A 25,867-nucleotide genomic window follows, 5' to 3' on the forward strand; every position below is an offset into this window, starting at 1 on the left:
CCCAGCTTCCTCTTCTTCCGCCCACTGCTTGTCCCCAACAACAAGCTTCTGGTGGTGGTTGCCACACAGAGTGCTCACGTGCCTTTGGAGGAATGAGCTAGGAGAAGCCTGGAGCAAGCCAGATGGCTTGGGGGGGGAGGTTGGGACCAGGAGCGCTTGCCACGGTTTTGAGTTTGATCCTCAGAAACCACGTAAGAAAGCTGGATGCAGTGGTGCACATCTGTAATCCTAGCACTCTGCTGTGAGATGGGAGGCGAAGATAGGAGAATGTTCTAGAAGCAGAAGTATTGGCTAGAAATATATCTTGATTCCACAATAAGCAGAATGCATGTGGCTTTCTGTGTATGCTCCACCAAGCATGATGTCCTCCCCATCAAACCCATCACTCCATTCCAGGTCATACTGTCTCTGGTCAGCCCATCCTCTCTTTGTGGTCAGCAAAGTGTCCTCCCACAAAGCCTCAAGGTGAAGGTTCTCTATGTCTTTTAGGTGCACAGGGAGCACTTCAAGTTGGACCTTTTCCCCCCATAGTTGTTCTGTGGGATCAATTGAGACCGTATTCACTGATCTTCGCTGTCCTGTGCAGGTTGGAGGAGCTACGGCGCCTCTGTGGGTCTGATGGAGGACAGTGCTGGTTTTCTGTTGTCCCAGCAAGACTATTCACTGGGAGTTTTCCAGGGTTAGCTGCTGTGGGAAGCAGATAGTGGCACGCCAGTGGCTCACAACAGGGATATCACCAAATGAGTCCTTGGAAGAATACACATCAGAGCATCCCCTCTCCTGTGTAAATAAGAAAGCTGATAACAGGTGACATCTTACTTCATCTTCAATCACCTAGATACATGACTATGACTGATAGTTAAGAATAATTATGTTCAAGATGGAGGCTCAGCCAGCCATATGCAGGGACCTCTTGATAGGGAATTTGGGCTGTGACTGGTAGAATTTCTGCCATTTCCTTCTCCCAAGCCTGTGTTAGCAGTGCTCCATCTTCCTTTGGCTGATGCCATCTGAGGATACCCTGAAATGAAGACATACCCTCCCCAGAATCAGAGAGGGGACCCGCGTTAACACTGGAGAGATGGTTGTTTCCTGACCAATAGGCTTAAGGGAAAATTTGGCAGCCAAATAAAGCCTCAATATTGATTGATTGGCAGGAATATGGCTATTGGGCTTGTCACAAGCATCTAGAAAATGATAGCCACCCAGCCTTCAGCCAGTGTCCTCACAGAACCTTTTGTTACAAATAGGAGCATTTCCTTATCCTGGAGGAGACTGAGCTGAGGTGCCAAGGGAAGGTCAGATTTCCAAGCCTGCACCCTGCAGAGAACTCATAACCACAAAATTTCATCCGCAACCTGACTATCAGGTGTCTGCAGCAGAGGAGATGCTTTGGTGTGTGTTCTGATCTCTCACCATGTGTCCCTGTTGAGGGAGGACGAGAGAGCAAGGAGGTGCTGTGTTCACACAGACTAAGGGGCAGGACCTGGGCAGCACATGAGTCGTCCAAGATTGGAGCTGGGTTTCAGCAAAGTTTGTAGAGCAGCCTCCTGCCCAACTGCCACACCAAGACAGTAATGTTTTGTTGGAGTGTGAATTGGCAGAGGGTCATACCCCAGTGGCAAGGCGTTCCCAATCATCTTGTCCTTGATTGGTTTAAGGGTCCTCCCATGAGTCTGAATCAGACCATGGAATTTCAAGGGAGGTGTGGAAAGAGGGTCTCTTGGAATCTTCAAGAAGAGACTGCTCATTTCTTCCTTGGAAGTCACTGGGGCTGAGTGTGATGACTGCATGCAATGTATTCCCTGGGAAGCAGGAAGAACCAATGTTAGGATGAAGATAATGATGAGGCGGCGGGCAGAAAACAGGAAGGAACTTGCATCAGTCCACCCACACAGGCCAAATAAACCAGCTTAAGGTCCTGGGTAGCTAACGGTGAGAGCATGGAGGAAGTGGGGATGCCGTGAGACAAACACGTGAACAAGGATGCAAGGGCTGGGGATGACCCGTGGAATGGGGAGAAAGGGATAGCCAAGACTTTTCAAGGAGGGGAAGCTAAATGTAAGACCCTGTTGTGGTGGATTCAAAATTGCCTACCTATGAGCAAAGTAGAAACATGAGCAAAATGACAATGTTTAAAATATAATTGGGGGTCAGCGAGATGGTTCAGTGGTTAAGAGCACTGGCTGCTCTTGCAGAGGACCTGGGTTCAGTTCCCAGCACCTATATGGCTGCTCACAACCATCTGCAATTCCAGTTCTCGGGGATATGGTGCCTGCTTTTTGCTTCTGTGACACCAGACATGCATGTGGCACATACATGCAAACAAAAAAACCCTCATACACACAAATAATAACAAATTAATATTAAAATATATGCAGTTTACGTTATTGCCAAAGATATCACACAATGTGGTTACAGGACACAGAGGAACTACTCTGGAATTGAGCTGGGAGCTTCTCCTTGGAAGCTAATAGAGCAGGAAAGTGCCATGTAGGCATTTTGGGGGAGCCTTACCAAGTAGTAAGGTCAGTCAGTGGTCTTACCCAAATCTGGACCCTAAATATTACAATAGTAACCTTCCAGGCAAGATGGACTCACTGGTGCAATAGTGGTGTTGCTGTCTGAGGGGTAAACAACCACCTTCTGCTTGAATTTGAAGCCTCTCCATGGGATGGAGTAAAATCTAGGTACTGCAAACTTGGTGAAAAACACTCTGATATTTTGCCAAGTGGACACATAGTCAAACTGCTTTTTGTGATCATATCTGTAGATTAGTGCTGGTCTTGGCCTTGGCCAGAGAAGAAACTCCTAACCGGTCAAAGGGCTGAGGATAAGTGACTGTGGGTGCTTATCCTTAAACATGACATTGGAATCACCCTCTGCAAGGCCCAGGGAGCACTGAAGAAGAATGCTTTGTAGCAGGCTTTCTCAGCCCACCAGCCCCCAAATCATGACATGGAGATTTATTATTACTTATGAATGGGCTCGGCCTTAGTTTAGGCTTGTCCCACTAGCTCTTTTTTTTTTTTAAAAAAAAACTATTCATTTATTTATTGTGCATACAATATTCTGTCTGTGTGTATGTCTACAGGCCAGAAGAGGGCACCAGACCTCATCACAGATGGTTGTGAGCCACCATGTGGTTGCTGGAAATTGAACTCAGGACCTTTGGAAGAGCAGGAAATGCTCTTAACCACTGAGCCATCTCTCCAGCCTCCCCCACACTAGCTCTTATAACCTTATAACTTATTTTAACCTGTTTCTCTTTATCTACATTTTGCCTTGGGATTTTCACCTTTCTCTCATTCTGTATGTCCTACTTTCCTGCTTCCTCCTTCCTCTGTGTCTGGCTGGCTGGTGGTTGCCTGGCTGGCCTCAGGCAGCTCTCTCTTCTTCCTTATTCTCTTCCCTCTCGAGTTTAGATTCCTCCCCTTAATTATTCTCTCTGCCTGCCAGCCCCACCTATCCCTCTACTGCCTAGCGATTGACTGTTCAATTTTTAAGGAGACCAGTCAGGCACCTTATGCAGGCAAGCTGAAACAAATATAACACATCTTTACACAGTTAAACAAATGCAACAGACCTTTACATAGTTAAAGTAATATTTCACAGCATAAACAAATGTAACAACCTTTACATAGTTAAAGTAATATTTCACAGCATAAACAAATGTAACAATCTTTACATAGTTAAAGTAATATTCCACAGCATGAACAAATATAACAATCTTTACATAAAGTAATATTTCACAGCATGAACAAATGTAACAACCTTTACATAGTTAAAGTAATATTCCACAGCATAAACAAATGTAACAATCTTTACATAGTTAAAGTAATATATCACAGCATGAACAAATGTAACAATCTTTACATAGTTAAAGTAATATCCACAACAATGGGTGGAAAGAGTGCTGAAGGATGGGAGGAGTGCTGTGAAATGCTGTCCTCTGGACCTGATGTCGCTGCTGCACTTGTGAACACACAGCACCTGTGACATGAAAGTAGGGAGACTAGTTGAGAAGAGGAGGGTTAGCGAGATTGAGATGAGCATGAGAGTGGGTGGTGGCGCTGGATGTGACAGTACATTGTGTGTGTGTGTGTGTGTGTGTATGCATGTGTGTGTGTGAAATTATCAAAAAGAAAAACAGATTTTAAAATTGGAATTAATTGGAAAACAGGTTGGAATGTAGCTTAATTGGTAGAGTGATTGCCTGGGTGGACCCCCAGCACCACATAAAACTACATGTGAAGGTACATATCTGTAATTCCAGAAATTCTGAAGTGGAGGCAGACAGATTGTGCATGAGTTTAAGGTCATTCTCAGCTACATAGCAAATTCAAGGCCAGCCTGGGATGTGCAAGAATAAACAAATAAATCCATAAAAGTGAAGGGACTATTTATTCACATAACACAAATAATGTTGGTAGTTTGGTATGTGGTGGTCCATTTTATATGTATGTATATATGGTTAAATCTTCTTTTTTCTTTTCTTCATTTTTCTGGTCTTTTCAAAACAAGGTTTCTCTGTGTAGACTTTGCTGTTTTGGAACTCACTCTATAGACCAGACTGGCCTTGAACTTACAGAGCCAGGCTCTGCCTCCTGAGTGCTAGGATTAAAGGTGTGAGCCACCACATGTGGCCACTATAATCTTTTTATAAAAAGTGAAATTCTCTACCTACTTCTTGTAGCCAGGTTGTTTTAAGTCATGTTTTCCCCTGCCATAAATTATCCATTATCTCCATATCTGTCAAAGAGCTAGACTCTCAATAGTGTAAGAATAGTCATAGAATGGGAAAGCATGTTTGAAAAGAATATCTTTGAAGAGATAGTATATCTGGAATATGTATATATAAACAATAGGACTAAAAAGTGGGCAAAAAGGAGCTGGAGCAACAGCTCAGCAGTTAATAAAACCCACTGCCCTTGCAGAGGACCCAAGTTGGATTCCCAACACCTACAACCTTGTGACTCGCTGTCACTTGTCACTCTAGTCCCAGGGAATCTGATGTCTTATAGCCTCTGCACATAACTAAAGAATAAAAGTTAAAGGTTTTTTTTTTTGTGTGTGTGTGTTTGTTTTTGTTTTGTTTTGGTTTTGTTTTTTGAGACAGGGTTTCTCTGTAACTCTGGAGCCTGTTCTGGAACTAGCTCTTGTAGACCAGGCTGGCCTTGAACTCACAGAGATTCACCCACCTCTGCCTCCTGAGTGCTAGGATTAAAGGTGTGCACCACCACCACCCAGCAAAAGTTAAAGTTTTTTTTACAGTGAGTGAACTTTGTTTTTCTTTTTTAAATAGGCAAAGGACTTGAATAGTAAGAATGTGACAAGATGCCCAACATCTCCAATTATCAAGAAAGCATAAATTAAAATACCTGGAGAATAGCTGTGATAAAAATAACTAGACAGAAAACAATGGTTGCAGATGAAGGATATGGAGAAATTAGAATGTTTACATCCTGTTGGTGGTAATATAAAACAGTGCAGTCGTTGTAGAAAATGTTATAGAAATCATTCAAAATAGAGACCATCGCCACATGACCCAGCGATAGAACTCTTGGGCCTGCATGCTAGTTACTTGCCTCACTGCTGTGACAAAATCCACGATGGAAGGAACTTAAGGAAGGCGGGGTTTATTTTGGCTCACAGTTTTAAGGGCTACAGTCCATGATGTTGGAGATGGCAAGGCAGCAGGAGTCGATCTAGCTGTAAAGGCTGAATGATGAGCTACCTAGCCACACTTCATCCTCAGGAAGAAGAGAGATGAACCCATTGGTGCTCAGCTCAGTTCCTCCCTTTCCTTGTTTTTATTCAGTCTGAGCCCCCAGGCTGTTGGAGGGTGAGGGCCCACATTCAGGGTGGGTCATCCCTCCTCAGTTAAACCTCTTTGGCAGCTTCCTCATAGAAAAGCTCAGAGTTGTGTCTTGCAGGTGATTCTAAACCCAACAAGTTCGACAATCAAGATTGACTGTCACCACTAGACCCAAGAGAATCAAAGACAGCATCTCAATGTGATACCAACACACTCATGCTTATTGTCCACAAACGCCAAGAGGTAATAACAGCCAAAAGGCCTGTTAGTAAACGAGTGGTATATCCGCACAGTAGGAGATATTCAGCATTGAACATAAAAGAATTCTGTCATTTGCTAGAAGGTGGATGATCCTTGTGGACATGGTGCTAACTAGAATAAAGCAATCCCAGACTAAAAACACCTCATGATTCCACTCAAGTACATTAGCGGGGGGGGGGGGGGTAAAATGGTGGTAGCCAGGGCCTGGTGGGGTGGGGGATTGTGTGCAGTGGGCTTAGAGTCTGAGTCTTGCAAGATGAGAATGTTCTAGAGATCTGTTGCCTTTGCAGTGTGCATACCGGCTTTGCACTGTGCACTGGAAACCTCATGGGAAAAGCATGTTAGGCTTTTATTTTTCCCCAACCACAGTTAAAGCAGAAGAACCCTTTGATAATGGACCATTCTTGCAACTCGTGTTGTTGGTAGTTGCTCTGACGAGCTACCCTAACCCTGACTTCCTCTGCAGAGCGGCTGTTGCAGTACCCAGGTCGGGAGGCACACTGCTCTCTCTGCCTGCCTTGCTCTCTCTGCTACTTTCCTCTCTCTGTTACTTTCCCCTGGCTAACCTCTGGTTAGAACCAGCATGCCATGCATCTGTGTAGGCCACTTACAGCTCTATTTAAGGGTGTGTGGCCTTCTGCTTCTGGCCCTGGAGCAAACACATCTGCTGGGAAATGCAGCCCCAGCTCCTGTGGCAAAGTCATGGATGTCTGAGTTCTCTTCACTCCAGCCCCTGGGCCTGTCAGGTTCCTCAGAAGTGCATGCTAGGGGTGGCCTCAGTGTCCAGGACAGACAGAGGACGGATGCCTGCTCCATGCTCCCTGAGTTCACTGTGACAGAGTCATAACATAGACTAGCCACACCACTGGGTCCCTTCTGTTTCCCTGTGCTTTAGTCTTAGACTCTGCACAAGCTTTTTCGTCAAGGGACACGCTGCTGTCTTTCTGCAGCTTGGGTTCCCTTCTGGCAGTTTTCACCCTGGGCTGACCGTGGTGGGTGGAGGGGATAGGGCAGATGAGGATGTATAGGAGGAGCGAGATTCTAGTACTGCAGGTGTGATGATACCTAGGGGGTACTGAGCAGGGTCCCCATGGTGTGCAGAGTGGAGATCATGCCTGGCCAAGCCCTCTGGGCACCAGCCTCACTCACTACCCACTGAGGACTTAAAGATGTTTCTGAAACGAGAGTCCAGACTGGGAAGGTTCTGCTTATGCTCCAGTCTAAGGGGCAATGTCTTTGTCCAGAATTTCAGAGTCCGAATTGCTGCTGAGAGTGTGTCTCCACTGTTCCTCAGGGACCTTCCGAGTTGACCTCTTCAGCCAGAGGACAACACCAGTCAAGATGACCAAGGCAGGCACCTTCAGAAATGCCAGGAGTATGTAGTGTGTCCTATGGGAAAGATACAGCCATCAGGGCCTCATGCCTTTGAATCCCATGATGCCCCATCCCCAACACTGGTAAGTCAACAGCCAGCTCATCACAGCCTGATACTGAAGGCTCACATCCTACTTGGAAGATCCCCCAGGGCCTTCTCGAAGGACCGCCCAACCATGAGGACTCCTCGATGACCATGTGGTCTTAGTATGGCTTGTCCCTGTCCCAATTTTACATTCTGGGGTGGAGTTCTCCTTTCCCTCCTCCCAGCAGAAACCTGGAGTTCTCCACATCTGGGCTGTGCCTGCTTACTCTGCCCTCAACATTCGCTCCAGGCTGACAGATCTCTCCCTGCCCTGCTTCTGGGATGAGACTGGAACCTTATGGGATCATCTCTTCCCTTGATGCCACCAGGGTTGGGTAGTGATGAACAGTTCTACAGAATAGTCTTCTGGTGGAGCTGGAATGGGACCATGGTGGGGGCAAGGACAAGGGACAGAGGTGGCCTTGGGACCTTGAATCTTGACTATGACAATCACTGGCACCTGATGATAGAACCTGGGTTTGGCACCCCGGTAGGAAGAACCCATGTAGAGGGAGCAGAAGGGACTTCAGGACTCACCTCTTATATAAGTCAGAGGAAATCACATGTGTGTTGCTATCCGTAGTGGGCATAGAGGAGTCTAGCTGGGAAGACATGGTATCTCTTCCCTCTAGACATAAGCAAAGATGGCCACAGGTTATGGAACAAATTGGGGGTGGTTCATGCATGGCTCATGTTGGCACCCCATTCAACCAGCCCTCACTGGGTGTCTTAGTCAGGGTTATTATTGCTGTGATGAAACACCATGACCAACACTGCCATGTCCTAATCCATCACTGGAGGAAAGAAGGATAGGAACACAAGCAGAGCAGGAACCTGGAGGCAGGAGCTGATGCAGAGGCCATGGAGGGGTGCTGCTTACTGGATTGCTCCCCATGGCTTACTTACTCAATCTCATTTCTTTCTTTCTTTCTTTCTTTCTTTCTTTCTTTCTTTCTTTCTTTCTTTCTTTCTTTCTTTCTTCCTTTCCCTCCCTCCCTCTCTCTTTCTTCCTTCCTTTCCTTTTTCTTCCTTCTTTACTTCTTCCCTTTCTTCTTTTTACTTCCTTCCTTCTTTAAATGATTTTTCTTTATTCTTTTCTTCTTTTAAAAATTTTCTGTGCATTGGTGTTTTGCCTGCATATGTGTCTGTGTGGGAACTAGAGTCACAGACAATTGTGAGCTGCCATATGTGGGCCTTGGGAATTGAACCTGGGTCCTCTGGAAGAGCAACCATTGCTCTTGTCTGATGAGCCACCTCTCCAGCTCCTCACCCTGCCTTCTTGTAGAACCCAGAACCACCAGTCCAGGGGTGGCACTGCCCACAATGGGCTGAATCCTCCCGCATCAATCACTAATTAAGAAAAAGCCCTACAGGCTTGCCTGCAGCCTGATCTTACGGAGACATTTTCTCTATGGAGGCTCCATCTCCTTCAGTGACTCTGGCTTGTGCCGAATTGACATAAAACTATCCAGCACATCAGGAGACCTTTCTTCCCCTGGATTAGGAAGCCCTATCTCTGATACAGTCGGATTCCCCATACAGTCATTTCCTTTATCATTTTTATTAATAGGATATATGACAGGGAGATATGGAAATCAAGGAGGAGAAAGGCTGTAGTTAGTTCTGGAGGAGGAGACACCCACAGTCTCTTTCCACTTGTTTTGGCTGGGGGATGAATCTCTGTTCCTTTCCATTCAACAGTGCCTGAGTAAGGCTCAAGGACCGATGATCTCAGAAACAAGTCTCTAGTGGCCAGGGTGGTGAGTGACAGAGGTACTTCTGAAGGTCGCTGAGCAAGAAGGTACATGCTAGCTAAATCATGAATGGCTCTGAGGAAGGAAATGTCACATTGAGGAAACTACAGGCAGCTTGTAGTGGGTGGCTGGGTCATGGATTCCTGAGCCCAGCGGGGTATGAGCTTCTCTGGCTACTCCTTTGGGCTAGCTCCTGACCCAGCAAACCCTTCCTTTAAAGGTTCCGGGTTTTAAAAACGCTTGGAAGCTGAGCAGAACGCTGGGGAGCTCCAGTCCTTGCAGTCCTCCAAGAGGTCACAGTCACCATGTAGGCCGGTGTCCTGTCCCCCTGGACACTTCAAGCTCAGCATGGGGCACATTCTTAGGCTACTCTGTCCTTTGCCTACATGTCTTATTCAACCCTCTGTCTCCAAGATCATCTCAGCTTCCCCTGAGTGGTTTCCCTGGGGAAATCTTTTTGGGGTGACCCTTTCTGCACCTCACATCCCCTAGGAGGCAACGTTTGTAACTCATTGGTTTCAGCCCCGTCACCCCAAGGGCTAACTTCAGTGCCAGCGCTGTGTTTGCCTGCTGCCTTCTCAGGAGCCAGCGCGTGCGCCGGGCTGAGGAAGCTCTGAGCATGACTAGTAGGGTGGAAGTGGGGAGGGCTGCCTTTCGGGTACCAACAGAAGACCCTGGAGTCCCTCAATGAGGATGAGGCAGGAAGAAGCCAGGAGAACCAGGGACATCTCTGATTTTGATTTGGTAACCAAAGCCTCCATTTAAAGTATCTACTTAACACTTGCAAGCCTCCTGGGTCTTCCTTACCCCATGCTTAGTCTTATGTAGTCAGAAAAAGCAGAAGTGGTCACCCGGAAAGTCCAGGTCCTCCAAAGTGCCCAGAGTCACTGTGGTTTGGCTAGGCCTGGAATTCAACCCTGCGGCCCTCCCCAACGATGCCTTAGCTCGCCCCCACTGTCCCATGTGATGACAGGACAAGGGTACAAGTTTAGAAAACTAGAAACTTCTCTGCGGTGCTGAGGGCTTCTTCAGGCATCCAAGACCTACTCAAGGCTCCAAGGGAAGGATGTGAGTTTCCAGGGCTGTGGAGCTCCAGGATGCAGGGTAGCAGGGCTTGGCCATGGCTCCCAGAGGGAGATGTCTAAGCCCCAGCCCCACACCAACATCTGCCAGTCAGGACTCAGGAGCTGGCACTGATAAAATTGTTGGGCTGTTATTCTTCCTTATTTCCGTTACTGCCCTGTCTCATCTGTCTGTCTGTCTGTCTTTTTAGCCCCAAGCACCAGAACTTTGTGGTAACCCATAGGCCAATGCTCACCTGGGTAAACGATCACTTTAACTCTGGTCCCACGGTCAGTTCCAAATTTTTCAATACCACACCAGTAAGTGTCTGTGTCATTTTGCCTGAGCATCTCCATGGTAACCAGGAGCGAGTTCTCTCTCCAGTTGTCCCTGATGGACAACCGGCCACTCGTCCTTTCTTTCTCTGATCCCGTGGTTCGAATGAGGACCCTGCAAGTCTTCCAGTTTGCTCCTCGACACCACCACTTGTTGTAGGCTTGCCACCTGGAGCTATAGCGGCACTGAATGGTTACTGACCCCTTCTCTGGGCCTCTCACCCATGCTGGGCCTTGGATGGCGAAACAGCCTGGAAAACAGGAGGACAAGATACGGCTTCTGCTCCTCTAAGCCAGTCTAACGTTCAAAGGATTAGAGAAGGGTCCTGCTCACTCCAGCCGCCATGACCCACTTGGATCCTCACATCTGTTTCCTCACATCTGTTTCCTCTGAGGTCCAGTGTGCTATTAACCCCTGCATGCCCGTGCCCTGGCCTCTTCAGACTTTATCTCCCCACGCCTCCTGTATCATGTGACACTTCTGATTTCCCGACACCTTTTCCGTGTCGTCTTGACACAATTCTCATCTGATCGCTTCCCTTCTCTGACTAGTCCACTCTGTGACCTTTCTCTTTCTTCTCTCTGGATCTTAGAGTGGCATGCTGGGAAACAGTCAACAGTCTTCTATCTAGGCAATATCCCTCCACCTTAGCAACATCTGCCAATCTCTGTGGTGTGATCATCCCCCACTGAGACTGACATCAGGCTATCAGTGAGCACTGAGCAGAGCTGAGATGTCTCAAACCAAGTCTGGCGAGCCATTTTGAGCTGGTTCTACATGCACCTGGGGAAATCTAGGGCGTGAGTTGCTTTCCTCCCAGCTGTGACAAAACTGCCCGACCAGCAACCTAAGGAAGGAAGCAGGGTTTTGTTTTTGCTTTTATTTTCAAAATTCTGGTTTAAGGGCTGCATCCATCATGGCAGGGACCATATGGCGGTGGGAATATGAGGTGGCTGGTCATGTTGTGTCTGCTGCCATCGGGAAGCAGAGAAGAATGCTGGTACTCAGCCAGCTTCTCATGAAAAGAAAATATTGAGCCCAGACTCCCAACTCATGGCGTGGTGCTACCCACACTCAGGGTCATCTTCCCTCATTATGTAAGTCCCCGGAAAGACCCTCACAGGTATACCCAGATGTGTGTCTCCTAGGTGGCTCTAATCTGACTGTGAAGCATCACACCCAGCGCCCTCTCTCTAGCCTTCTTGCCTCCACAGGAGGACACCCCATGTCTATGGTTCTAATTAATGCCTACAATCTGATGGTTTCCAAGAGACACTTGTAACCCAAATGCTGCCCTTGGTTCTAGACCATCATTCCAAACACCCACCACATAACACCACCTCTGCCACAGAGCCCGTTCTGCTTCCTGTCTCTAACAGGAGCCAGAGGAACGAGAGTCCAAAACAGGTTGGAGAGCATTTATGTGGAATGTGTATCCTGCTGGTCTGTGGAGTGACACCCTTTCTGCACGGTGACCCATGTTCCCAGTCACCTGGAGGTAGACAAAGAGGAAGAGAGCTGCTGCAGGGGAAGGCTTTCTTGACCATCTCCTGGTCTTAGACTTTGGTCTCTGCTAGTGGGGCACATTTGCACAATAGCCTGGTGCCGTCCCTCACACTTTGGACCTTCTCCATAGAGCTCATTTAGTTTGTATTTGATTTGCATCTGTGCTTGACAGAACAACCCTTCTTCACAGACCTTTATTTATTTATTTTGAGACAGGCTCTTACTATGTAGCTATGGCTAGCCTGGAATTTACTATGCCAGTGGTTCTCAACCTTCCTAATGCTTCAACCCTTTAATACAGTTCCACATGTTGTGGTGAGCGCCAACCATAAATAATTCTTCTTCTTATTATTTTGGGATAGGGTTTCTCTGTGTAACAGCCCCAGCTAACCTGGAACTAGCTCTTGTAGACCAGGCTGACCTTGAAATCACAGAGATCCATTTATCTTTGCCTCCCAAGTGCTGAGATTAAAGGTGTGTCCCACCACTGCCCGGCCATAAAGTTATTTTTATTGTAATACCATAACTGTAATTTTACCTTTGCTTTGAGTTATAATGTAAATATCTGTGTTTTCCAATGGTCTTATGAAGCCCCTTGGAAAGGGTTGACCACTGTGCTACATAGACCAGGCTGGCCTTGAACTCATAGACACATGCCTGCCTCTGCCTACTAAGTGCTGACTATTGACAATCTAATACCCAACCTATTACTATGTGCCCTCACACAGAAAAAGGGAGGCCGGCGAGATGGGTACATGGGTAAAAGTTCTTGTGAAACCTGAGTTCAATCCCTGAAACCCACGTGAAGGTGGAAGGGGAAACAGACTCCACGAAGTTGCCCTCTGACCTCCACACAAGCTCTGAAGCAGGCACGTACACACCAATGAAAATAAGAAAATAAAATAAAATAAAATAAAACTACCCCCGTCTGTAGTTTTTTTTTTTTTTTTTTTTTTTTTTTTTTTTTTTTTTTTTTTTTTTTTTTTTTTTTTGGTTTTTTCGAGACAGGGTTTCTCTGTAGCTTTGGAGCCTGTCCTGGAACTCCCTTTGTAGACCAGGCTGGTCTCAAACTCACAGAGATCCGCCTGCCTCTGCCTCCCGAGTGCTGGGATTAAAGGCGTGCGCCACCACCGCCCGGCCCCGTCTGTAGTTTTTAAAAGAAAAAGAGTAAAGGCATTTACAGGTGTGATTAGGGATACTGAGATAAGATTGTGCTGGATTATTCTGTGAGTCCTGATGAAGGAGTGTTGAAACTGGTTTAGGTCTGAAGGCATTCTGTTGCAGGCCTTGAAGAGGAGGAGAGGCCATGGGCCAAGAGACTCATGGGGGTTTTTGGAAGCCCGGAAGTGGATGGTTCTCCAGAGCTGCAGGAGGAACTCCACCTTGAGACCAGTGAGACCATTTTGGACTCTTGATCTTGGACCAGCAGGATGAAGTGATGTTGTTCTGGGCCACTGCATTTGTGGTCACTGGGTATAGCAGCCACAGAGGCGCATAAAGGATTCTGCCAGACCCCCTTGTAAACACTGAGCTCACTCCACTTGGGAGCCACATTGGAGAAATAGCATCTACCTCTATCTCTCATCTCCTTCCCTTCGCAAGTGACTGGTCGCCAGTTCAGTCAGCTGCACCCTGGAAATGCCGATCTGAACCGTCCTCTTTACATCTTTGTTATCACAGCCCATGGGACGTCACGACAGAGCAAAGTGTGAACTTTGCCAGCAGATGGACACATCTACCATGCTATTGAGAAACCCTGGGGAGGTTACTTAACCTCGCTGAGCCTCACTTCCCCCTTAGCACAGCTGCCATGCCTCTTTCAGTCAGATTCTGGCTGTTATAAACCTCATGTAACCGTCTGATGCTGGATATTGGGCTGTTTGGCCGGAGACGGCTCTCGTCCGGTACTTGGATTGTGGTAGTAGCATTCAGAAAGGTCTGGTGCATCCTTCTTTTAATTCAAACTGCTTTCGGGACTGGACTGAGCCTGTCTCCTCATCAGCTGCACCCAGCATGTCAGCTACTCCCCTGCACTCTCAACTGCACCCAGTATGTGAGCTACTCTCCTGTCCCCTCAGCTGCACCCGGCATCTCATCTACTCCCCTGCCTCCTCTGCACCCAGAATGTCACATATTCCCCTGCCTCCTCAGCTGTACCCAACATATCAGCTACTCCCCTGTGCCCTTAGCTGCACCCAGCATGTCAGCTACTCCCCTGCTCCAGAGTGACTGGAAAAGCTTCATTCCTGCAATGGATGTCTTATTGCAAACTGGTTTTAGTTTCTCCTTAGTGTTGTTCCTTGCTCCTCTTGTAGCCACCCGAGCCTTTCTTTCCCTAACCCTAACGTGTCCTCTCAAGGCTGTGGACCAGGCTGAGCTCCTTCCCAATGCCTCATCCTCTTCTAGGAGCTGCCTCTTCCTGTTGGCCACTGGCCTTTCATCTGGAGCCTGACGGCTTCTTATCTCTTTTCCTAATGTCCTTGATAGGTTTATCACTCCCAAAGCCCAGAGGTGTTGCGCTTCCTTTCTCCTTTCTCCATCCCCAACCCCAGGGTCTTGCTCATTGTGGGTACCACTAAAGTTGTTAGCTATTTTTGTGAAGAATCTGTGTATGTGGTCACGCACACAACCATCCTAGCTCTAGGATTGCTAAAGATAGTGGAGTATGGGAATTATCCTCACCACGGATGCAACCGTAAACACCCGGAAAACTCAAAGACCACTAATAGGGAATTAGATTGGGAAGTTCGGATATAGCAATACATAGTTAAAAAGTAAAGAGCATTGTCCAAACAATGACAAGAATGATTCCAAAGCACATTATTATTAGATTATTTTTTAAAGTTACCTAACAGGGTAGGTGCACGCCTTTAGCCCCAGCATTCGGGAGGCAGAGGATCCCTGTGAGTTTGAAGCCAGCCTGGTCTGCATAGTGAGCCCCAGGCTAGTCAGGGCTACATAATGAGACCCTGTATCAACAAAAAAGGGGTAGGAGGGTGGGTAACTGGAGAGATAATTCAATGGTCAAGAGCACTGGCTACTCTTCCAGAGGACTCAGGTTCAATTATGAGCTTCAACATGGTCATTTGCAACCATCCATGACTCTAGTTCCAGGGGAGCCAGGAATTTCTTTCTAGTTTCTGCAGGTGCCAGGGACATGCATGATGCACTTACACACATTCAGGCAGAACACCCATACACAGGGGCTGGAGAGATGGCTCAGAGGTTAAGAGCACTGACTTTCCTTCCAGAGGTCCTGAGTTCAATTCCCAGCAACCACGTGGTGGCTCCCAACCATCTGTAATGAGATCTGGTGCCCTCTTCTGGCATGTAGGCACACATGCAGACAGAACATTGTATACATAATAAATAAATAAATAAATCTTTAAACAAAAAAAGAACACCCATACACATAATACAATAAAAATTGAAATTCCTTCTGTGAACAATCTCAGCATACAGCATCTTAGGAGTGTGAATGTGAGTGAGTAGATGATCGTGGAGGTATGGACCAAGTGTGACTTATGTAGATGTGTGCCTTTGAGTGTCCTAGTGAATGTGCATGTGTGTGTTTGAGCAAATGTGCAAGCCATGCACGGCTCTTCCTGTCCCGCTTGGCCTCTGGGAAAGCCAAACGTTGAGATGTAGAGAGCAGGCGGCTAGGAGCCCAGAACTCAAACACAAGCTAGGGCATGCAGGCATCCGCAGCTGTCGGTCACCATTTTATCTTTGGCATTTCCAAACTCACGTTTAGCCAGTGTCCCCTCAGTGTCCTGCCCACTGAGTGCTCCCTCTGCATGGGTGTGGCATCCTCTCTGAGCCTGTAGCCCTTTCCCCAAGCTATGCCTTCTCCATGGAGTGTCTACTCTGCTTGCTGCAAGGGCTGCCAAGATCTGTCTCCTGGGGCATGGAAGGAACGGGTCCAGGAGGGCTTTCTGTAGCTCCCTCAATGGTAGCCTCTTTCTGCTCTGAGCTCCTTCCTCTTCTGTCCTGTTTTTTTCCTGCTGCTAATTCTTATTCTAAAGTATGTCTCACCCATCAGAGCATCTGGGATCTCTGATGGCCACTCCATTTCTCTTTTCCCTTCACGTCCCCAGGTCCCGGCACATGCCTGGCATGATGTAGGACCAGGGCTCCTTTGCTGAATGAAGCTGCAGAACTTCATGTCCCCGAAGGTGGCAGGCAGCTCTCCTCAAACCCAGGACAGAGCCCCCTGCCTCTTGTTCTGCAGCTGCAGTCCCAAGCCTCCAGACCCTAGCTGAACATACCTGGGAAACTGAGAAGGAGCAGAGCTGGGGCCAGCCACATGGTCCTGCCTCCCTGCTCCACACCCTTGATGGACAGTCAGCAGCAAATCCAAATCCTAGCTGGATACGCAATGCACCCGAGAGCCCAGCCGACCCCTTCTCCTTGTCTAGGTTGCCTGTGGGTGTCTTCCTCGTCGGCTTCCTTTTATAGAGTGGGTATTTCCTGCTGTCCATTACTCAGCACAAGACACATCAGCTCTCTGCAGAGCTGGTCACTCAGGAGAAATGAGGAGGCTAGGGAACTGTGCCAGAGAGCAGAGGCAAAGGCGGCAAGCCTGTAGACCAGTGGTGGGGATGACCAGACTATCTCACCTTGGATTAAGTGGTAGAGCACTCTGGGTATTAGGCCCAGAAGTGATCTAGGCTATAATGATGGGCCCCAGCAGTCGGGTTCCCAGCTCGTGTGCTAGCAGGCTAAGCTCAGCATACCTGGCATTGAATATTGAATGCCCAGGTGATGGTGCTGTTTGAGTAGGTTTAGGAGGTGTCGTCTTGCTGGAGGAAGTGTCTCACTTTGAGGTTTCAAAGCCTCCTGCTCTTCCCAACACACTCTCTGCGTCCTATTTGTGGTTCAAGAGATGAGCTCTCAGCTGTTCCGTGTCTGCTGCCTGCTGTCACAATTGCCTCCCATGATGAACTCCGACTCCTTTGGAATCAAAAGCCCAAATAAATACCCCCTTCTATAACTTGCCTTGGTCTGATGTTTTACCACAGCGATAGAACACTAACTAATACATAAAAAAGCAAAAGAATTGGAAAGAAACCAAATTTTGTTATAATTGAAATGCCTACATATAAAAATGAAAAGAAATTTCTAAGATTTTAAAAAAGTTGTCATATATATGCACAAAATATCACTTAATAATAAGTTTTCTTTTTTGTGTGTGGTACTGGTGATCTAACCAGGGTTTTCACATGGTAGGCAAGCATGCTACCATTGAGCCACGTCTCCAGTCTAAAGACACCATTTAAAATAAAAATTAGGGGTTGGAGAGACGATTCAGTTATTAAGAGCATTTTCCAGTCTTCCAGAGCACTCAAGTTCTATTTCCAGCATCCACATCAGGGGCACACGAACGCCTGCAACTCTAGGATTATCTGACACTCTAATTTCACAAGACACAAACTTCAAAATAAGAAAATGCAGTAACTAAATAAATATAAGGAGTGAGAGAGATGGCTTATTAGGTAAGAGCTACTTCTGACCTTCATGGACAACTACACTCAAATGCACATAACCACACAATATACATACATACATGTACATATATAAATATACACATATATATGTAATTATATGTGATTGTACATACATATGTGTAACTAAAAATTTAAAAATAGGGACTGGAGAGACAGCTCAGTGATTGTATGCATACTGTTTTTTCAAAGGACCCAAGTTTGGTTCCCAACACCTACAACGTGTGACTCCCAACCACCTGTAACTCCAGCTCCAGGGGAATCCATCGCCTTCTTCTGTTGTCCATGGGCACTTCACTTATATGTGAATGTGTGTGTGTGTGCCACACACAAATAATTAAAATAAAATCTTTTTAAAAATCTTGAAATAAAAATGCAAGTTATTCAAAATCAAATATAACAAGCATATGAATAGGTTTCAAAGAAGAAATAGTTTATTAAGACATTTTATTATTTATTTAAAATTTTGTTTCTTGTGTATGTGTGTGTTTGTGAGCATGGATGTGCAACACAGCTTTCATGTAGAAGTCAGAGGACAACATCTGGGAGTTGGTTCTCTCCTCCACCATAATTCTGGGCATTGAACCCAGGTGGCCAGGTTTTCACAGTGAAGCTGATCCAATCTCACCAACCCTTAAAAAGGTATTTTCCAAGTTCCCAAATAATTGAGGTTACAGTCCAGGTCCATAGCTAGGAAAGTTATCCAAAAGGTGCATTTGATGCACTATGCTAGCTATATTTTATGTCAACTTGACCCAAGCTAGAGTCATCTGAGAGGAAGGAACCTCAACTGAGAAACGCCTCTATGACAGGCATGATGGTGCACACCTTTATTGCCAGGACTAGGGAGGCAGAGGCAGGTGGCTCTCTGTGAGTCCTAGGGTGCCACTAGGTTGATATAGAGAGAATAAGTCAAGAGACCATCTTGTGTTCTGTTTCATCACAAATGCAGGATGGGGGAGGGAAGAGGAGGAGGAGGAGGGGAGAAAGGAGAAGAAAAGGAAAGAGAGGCTCTACCGTGTTTATCCACAGAAGGAAAGCTATGTAATTTTGTGCTGATGTAGTGAGCCAGAGGGCAATACAAACAAGATGCACGTTACAGCGTCAACACATCAGTGTGCACGAACCTCAGAGACACAATGTCTAATGAGAACACCAAAGGCTTAGAAACAAAGCATGCGTACTGAGCATAGCACGTGTCTATATCTCAGAACTAGGGAGGCTGAGGCTGGAGAATGCAGGGGTGGAAACTAGCCTGGGCTACACTGTGAGACTCTGCTAATGAAAGAAAAGGAAGATGGAAAGAAAGAAGGAAAAGGGGAGAGAAATACAGAGACAGACACACAAACACACAGACAGACACACAGACACACCCACAGATAGACACAGACTGATAGATACACTGACAGACCAACACACCGACAGACAGACAGGCAGATAAAGGAAGGGGACTGGGGTGCATCTGATTCCCAGCAACCACATGGTGGCTCCCAATCATCCATAATGAGATCTGGTGCCCTCTTCTGGCATGCAGGTATAACACTGCATATATAATAAATAAATGATTGAAATCTTAAAAAAAAGTATAACTCTGTCCATATAACAATCAGAAATAAAGGTGCTAAACAAAATGTGCTTGGCCAATCCATGCGCATGTATGTGACAAAACTTTAAGGCCAGCAGATAAAATAACACCAGGCTGAGGTTGTCACCACAGGGGGTAGAAAGCAGGAATGTGACATCAGAGAGGGGGGATCACCAGTATGGACCATGTTCTATGACTGAATCTGGAGAAGGGCATAGTGCCAAGTGTATTTCCATGTAAGGTGTGTGTACTTATTGGACACACTGTCAAACTGCCCTCTAAACATCTGTGTTTAGATGTTTGATTAGTGCTGTCCCCCAGCCTTGGTTGGAGAAGTGTCTCTCTGCTGTCATCTAAGTGCTGAGAAAAAGTAACTATGGAGTGCTCAGCCCTAAAAGGGACATCTATGTCAAACCTCCACCCTACCCCAAGACACCCCCATCCTACCCCAAGACACCCCCATCCTACCCCAAGGCACCCTTACCCTATCCCAATGCACCCCCACCCTATCCCAAGCATCTCCATCCTACTCCAAGGTTTGGTGTGGGAGGTCCTTCTGTCTATGTGTTGCTTTTATTGGTCAATGAATGAAGAAACTGGTTTGGCCTATAGCATGGTAGAGGGAAGGCGGAGTCAGGGGGAAGCCATGCAGCCGCCACCGGAGGAAGAAGCTGGGAACTTTAGCTGGTAAGCCACAGCTATGTGGCAATATACAGATTAATAGGAATGGGTTAAGTTAATATCTAAGAGTTAGTCAATAAGAAGCTAGAGCTAATGGGCCAAGCAGTGATTTAATTAATACAGTTTCTGTGTGGTTATTTTGGTTCTGGGCAGCTGGGATGAACAAGCGACCTCCTCCTACAAAGGTTCAGGAACATTATGTAAGGAAGAGGGATAGGAGAGAATTGGAAGCCAGAGGAGAGGGGGAGGGGCTGTGAGATGCTGTGTTCCGGCTGTGCCACGGCCACTGCACTCACGACACTGCAGCTGCGGTCACCTGCACAGCACCAGGACAGCAAGGTCAGTGAGCATCCCAGCAGGCGGCACTGACTGGACTCGGAGGTTATGAAAAGAAGAAAGGAAATAGGGGGACAGACCATGAAGGGGGAGGGAACACCTGCCCGAGGGAGTGGGGGTTGGAGGTGGATATGATAGAGTTGGGGTGTACATGTGTGAACTTATCTAAGAATAAATAAAGATACCCTGTTAATAATATGTATATGTATTTATTGGGCACATTCTTTTATGTGTTTGGCACAGCACAAAGAATCTTCTAAGACATCTCAGAGTTTTCTCAGAAGCACAGATTGTCCTCTGCCACCAGAGGAGCTGTGTGCGGTGACATGGACAGGGCTTCGTTGTCAACAGATGTCACAGATTCTCATTATTGGGGCAATGCTGCTTCTCCCCAAAGCACCTCTGAGGCCTGTTCACCCAGAGGACAGCACTGAGCATGCTCAGGAGCAGGGGCAGCTCCAGAAAGACCAGGAAGTGGATGCTGCTCAGCAGGGACCTGTGGGGGACAAGGTCACAATAAGCTCCCCTCCCAGAAGGTGGCGTGGGTGCCCTGCACTGTGCCTGTCGCTTTCACCCAGGTGTGTGTCCACATGCTCTTTTCAGGGACAAGAACAAGGCAGCCCTGCCTGATTGACCAGGGTGACGGAGAGCCCAAGAAGGAGCCTGGCCCATTCTCTCAGTTCAACCCCATGGAACTCTACTCCTACAGCCTCTGTCCAGGCAGGCAGTGCCGCCTCCACCCACACCTGTAGTGATAATTCATTTGCATTTTAATAAACAAAGTTTTCATGGAGATCATAGAGTAAACCAGCCCCACTGGTCAGCCTTACAGACCAGGCAGTGGTGACAGACACCTTTAATCCCAGTAGCCACACTAGTTTGCCGTAGAAACCGGGCAGTAATGGTGCACATCTTTAATCCCAGCTCTAGAGAGGATTATAAAATGGAAGGAGACAGCTCTCAGTTAGGCTCATTCTGAGATTCCTGGAGGCAGGATCGCCACCTCAGACTGAGGTAGAAGAGCCGGTGGCTGTCTGTTTTGCTTTTCTGAGCTTCAGGTTGAACCCCAATATTTGTCTCTGGGTTTTTATTAATCATGCTACACACACACCCAACTTTCTTCTAACTTGAGTCTCCCTATCTCCTCCTGGTGCACGCCCCGGAACTCCTTATGTAGCTGAGGATGTCCTTGAACTCACAGAGATCCACCGGCCTCCACCTACCAAGCACTGGGATTAAAGGCTTTTGTCACCACACCCAGCGACTGTATTTATTTTCATTAGTTGAGTAAATAGCTTAGTGCCCTGTGTGTGTGTGTGTTCATCTGTGCGTATGTTCATCTGTGCGTGTGTTCATCTGTGTGTATGTTCATCTGTGTGTATGTTCATCTGTGTGTATGTAGGTGAACATGTGTGTGTGTGAATGTGAAGGCTAACCTTGGAAGGATAACCTTGGAAGCCATTTCTCAAGAATCATTACCTTATTATGTTTGTTTTGAGACAGGTCTCACTGTGTAACTCTGGCTAGAATGGAATTTGCTGTGTAGTCCAGGCTGGTCTTAAACTCACAGAGATTGTCTTGCCTTTGCCTCCCAAGTGCAGGGATTAATGGTAGGAGCCACTGTAGCTGGTTCATCTCTCTTGTTTTCTGACAGGATCTCTCAGTGGCCTGGAGCTTGCCAAGTAGACTAAGGTGGGTGACCAGCGAGTCTCAGGCATCCCCCTGCCTCCACCTCCAGAGCTCAGGTATTTCAAGAGTATGCCACCATACCTGACATGTGTGTGCTGTGACTTGAACTCATATCCTTGTGTTTGCAAGACAAGCACTTTACCAGCAGAGCCATCTCCCCAGGCTCTGGATGTGTTTATGTAGTAACCTCTGGACAGGAAAATAACTTTGTCTCAGCAGGTCTGTGTCTGGGGGTCATTGCTGTGCTCCAATGTTTAGATGAGCAACCAGCACTCACAAGACACCCCACCCCCAGGTCAGTGTGGGATTGGGAGATGCAGGAGATGCCCAAGGAGAGGATACAAACCTTCTCTCTCCACCCTGTCAGCATTACCTCCCCCACCCCACACGATCCAGAGGGCTCAGGGATATGGGTTCCTCACCGAGGTTGTAGGCTGGGACCAGGAGTTGTGTCCTCTGTGGTCACGCTGGGCTGAGTGTGAGCTGGTGAGGATGTGGGAGACCCCAGGGTATTTGTTCTGTTCTCAGGGGCAGAGCCTGTGATAGGAATAAAAAATAGAAACACAGGACAGTCTCAGTGACCGCCACTCCATCTCCTACCCACTGACACGTCTGCAGCTCTGCTTCACACAGGACCCTAGGGACATGGTTGGTAGCTGTCCCACAGCCTGTAGGCTGATGACCTGGCCAAGGCCTCCCTTCCTATGTTGCATTGTGGCTGGTTGGCACCTTCACCCTTGAGGCCAACCTTCCTACAGAGGAGAGTTTAAGTGTCAGTGTCAAGACACGTGTTACCAGGTCCCAGCTGGCCTCAGCCCCACCTTTGCCTCCTTGTCTTCCACCCTTGTGGGGACAGACACAGAGGGGTGGGACCCTGTCTGCCCGACCCACTCATTCCCACACTGTCAGCCAGACAGGCCACTGGGCAGTCATCTCTGAGGCATGTCCATGTGGAAAGTTCTAGAAAGGCAGATGCTTGAAGGACCCTGTGGAGAGTGGCCTCTACTGCGGAGAACTAGTAATACCAGTGGATTTGGTTTCACACTCCTCAGTGTGAACCCACAGAGGATGCTGGAGGGAAGTTTATGTGAGGGCGGAACCAACAGTGAGAACCAGAACAGGAAGCTGGTGTGGGGAAGCCAGTGCGGGAGAGGCAGAGCCAGGAAGATCAGTCATTCAAGACAAATCCCAACTACACAGTGGGTTTATGGCCAACCTGGGCTACACAAGACCCCCTTCTCAGAAAAGATAAAAATCTGGGAATAACAGTGCGGTTCTTTCTCTGAAAAGAAAAAGAAACTGGAAATAGCAGAGCAGATGAGCCCTTCAGCCCCTCTCAAAAAAGAAAATAAAAACTGACAGAGAATTTCAGCCCCTGACACCACCCTGCTCGTATTAAAGAGATGCACTAATTGGGGTTCCATGACCAAGGGAACCTCCGTAAGGGGAAAATGGAATACAGGCATGGAAAACATTGGGACCAAAGTAGCTGAGTCCCCCTTGACCTCTGCCTGGGTAGGGACACTTTTCAGGGATTCTCTGAGTTTCTTCCTGCAGGACATTGTTCCTGGGAAAGGGGAACACAGGGGAACTTGGAGGGGTTGAATGGATTCCTCAGGGATCAAGAACCCCGATATACAATCTAGGCTCTTTCTTGTGTCTCTGGTTCCTCTCAGAAGCTCCAGAACCACTGTGATGAAGTTGGTCCCTCAGGCCCTCCATTGAAGGGAGGTGTCCACTCAGTCCCAGGCCAGAGCAGCTTTTGATGGAGGGGAGATGTGTTGGGGTAGTGTTCCCACGTGGAGATGGGGACCGGACCAAATGAGACCTGGGAGAGAGGACTTGCCTCCTATTGGGACAGGAAGTCACAAAGGACCAGGCATTCAGGGCCTGTCCCTAGAAAGGTTCGGGCTTGAGGCTGTGACATGGGACACACAGAATCTCCAACAGGGTCTGATGATGCAGATCCGTGGGTAAAGACTCTTGCTAACCAAGCCTAATGACCTGAGTTTGAGCCCCTGGACCCACATTGTGGAAAACAAAACTAAGTCTGCACCAGTATTTGGCATTGCTCTTGTATTCCTCCTCATACTGACACTGCACACTCAGGGATTCCCCCACGGCGCCTGTCACGGTGCTGGGGCCACGCAGAGGGACACAGCCTGGAAAACACAAGCACCAATACTGCATCCTCACAGCTGGATCGGGGTCAGGCCCCCGTTGTTCAGGTCTTAGAGAGCGCTCTGGTCTGGAGGAAGCAATGAAAAGGAGACAGGTTTTGTCAGACCAGAAGTTAGAACTGAGGTCAGCACCTCTGTTGTCCATAAGAGGGCAAGGAAGGGGCTTGTCCCTGGAGGAATGGAAGGATCCAGGAGCAAACAACCCTGTGTGTGTGTGTGTGTGTGTGTGTGTGTGTGAGAGAGAGACAGAGAGAGACAGAGAGAGACAGAGAGAGACAGAGAGAGACAGAGAGAGAGAGAGAGAGAAAGAGAGAGGGAGAGAGACTTTACCTGTGTACCTATATGTATATATATCTTTGTGGGTGGCACATGTGCCTTAGTGGGATTGAGTGCTTGTGTGTGTTTGGTATGTACACATATGTACACAGATACATGTGTGTACACAGTAGAGATCGTGTGGTTTTTTGGCATTGACTTTGCAGTTAACCCTTTCAGCAGGTCCTGACTATCTCAGGTGTGGCTGACATCACTGCCCGGAAGCCTGACTGCACCTGTGAGACCATGCTGCCCAGTCCTGCCCACCCCCACTCTCTCGCATTCTCTCCAAGCCCCATCTTCCTTTGCTGGCTGTTCTCGCCCCCCTCCCATCCCACTGTCACGCCCTCTCACTTACACCAGGAGCTCCCCCTTTCAAAGCGGAAAGCCCCCGCCCTGCCCTGTGCTCACCTGGGACCTGCAAGAGGAACAGAGCTGAAGGCAGCCACACTCTGAACACTCTCAGGGTCATTTCTTCAGCTCAGATGCCACCTGCACCCACACCAAGCCCAAGAGAGGAGAAGGGACGCCTCCTTCTAGAACGTACATTGCACATGTGCCTTCTTCTCCTTCCTGTCCTCTGCTTCCTGGTACCATGTGAGGCCCCAGATGAACCGGTACAGGAAGTGCTCTGAAGATGCTCCAGGCTCAGCAGATAGCTGATAGCTGGTTCCTATCACTCCCAGTGAGGGGCACATCCATGGTCACCTGAGGATGTCACCTGCCCCCTAGCCCTCAGCTAAGGGCTTCTTAACCGTCCCACTCCTGACACAGCCTGGAGAGCATTTCCTTTTTTGTTCATGTTGCGGAACCTCTGAGACACGTCACTTCCTGACTGGACTTGTGAGCTGTCCATCATCTTTTGCTCCATCTCTGTGAGCACGGAGGAACCATCTCCTTCCAATAGTCAGATTAGTTGGCCACAGCTTGCTTTTAGTCCAGGGGTCTCTGGCTCCATTCTGGCTTCACGCAGCTGGTCAAGCTTACACTGTGATCCTGATTCCTTAGTTAGAGTTCACCTTGATGCTGAGTCCCCGCACAAAGGGTACAGACCTGGAGGTCACAACTCTTACTCCCCGTCCATCTTATTCTGATTGGCTGTTGTTCCTTTGTTTGTATCAGCATCTCTAGCTCTGGTCGGTCCCTATGCAGCTAAGGATGACCTTGAATTAATCCTCCTGCTTCCACCTCCTGAATCTAGGTATTGTAGGTGTGTGGAACCACACCCCATCCATGCTGTGCTCAGGACTGAGCTCAGGGCTTCATGAATGCTAGGCAAGCACTCTACCAACTGAGCTTTGTCTCAGACCTTGTTTATTTGAGACAGTATCTCACATTGCAGCCCAGGCTAGACTGGAATGTACTATTTAGCTCAAGCCGA

The 25,867-nt window shown here is 47.8% G+C and overlaps 1 protein-coding gene across 2 annotated transcripts in view; it reads right to left on the reverse strand.

Moving 5' to 3' along the window:
- Window positions 1-6,622: 6,622 nt before the first annotated feature.
- LOC130878140 (CMRF35-like molecule 7) overlaps window positions 6,623-25,867 on the reverse strand; it is a 38,846-nt gene continuing 19,601 nt past the window's right edge. The window contains exons 1-4 of one of the 2 annotated variants that reach the window (XM_057775948.1): window positions 16,465-16,609; window positions 10,611-10,940; window positions 8,076-8,166; window positions 6,623-7,468 (exon numbers count right to left, since the gene is read on the reverse strand). In XM_057775948.1, coding sequence (XP_057631931.1) covers window positions 7,300-7,468; window positions 8,076-8,166; window positions 10,611-10,940; window positions 16,465-16,504 — 630 coding nt within the window. In that variant the 5' untranslated portion in view covers window positions 16,505-16,609 and the 3' untranslated portion in view covers window positions 6,623-7,299. Of the gene's footprint in view, window positions 7,469-8,075; window positions 8,167-10,610; window positions 10,941-16,464; window positions 16,610-25,867 lie in introns of those variants that run through there. The other variant, XM_057775947.1, reaches the window with a different exon arrangement.

This window comes from Chionomys nivalis, chromosome 7, assembly GCF_950005125.1.
Source record: "Chionomys nivalis chromosome 7, mChiNiv1.1, whole genome shotgun sequence".
Lineage (NCBI taxonomy): Eukaryota > Metazoa > Chordata > Mammalia > Rodentia > Cricetidae > Chionomys > Chionomys nivalis.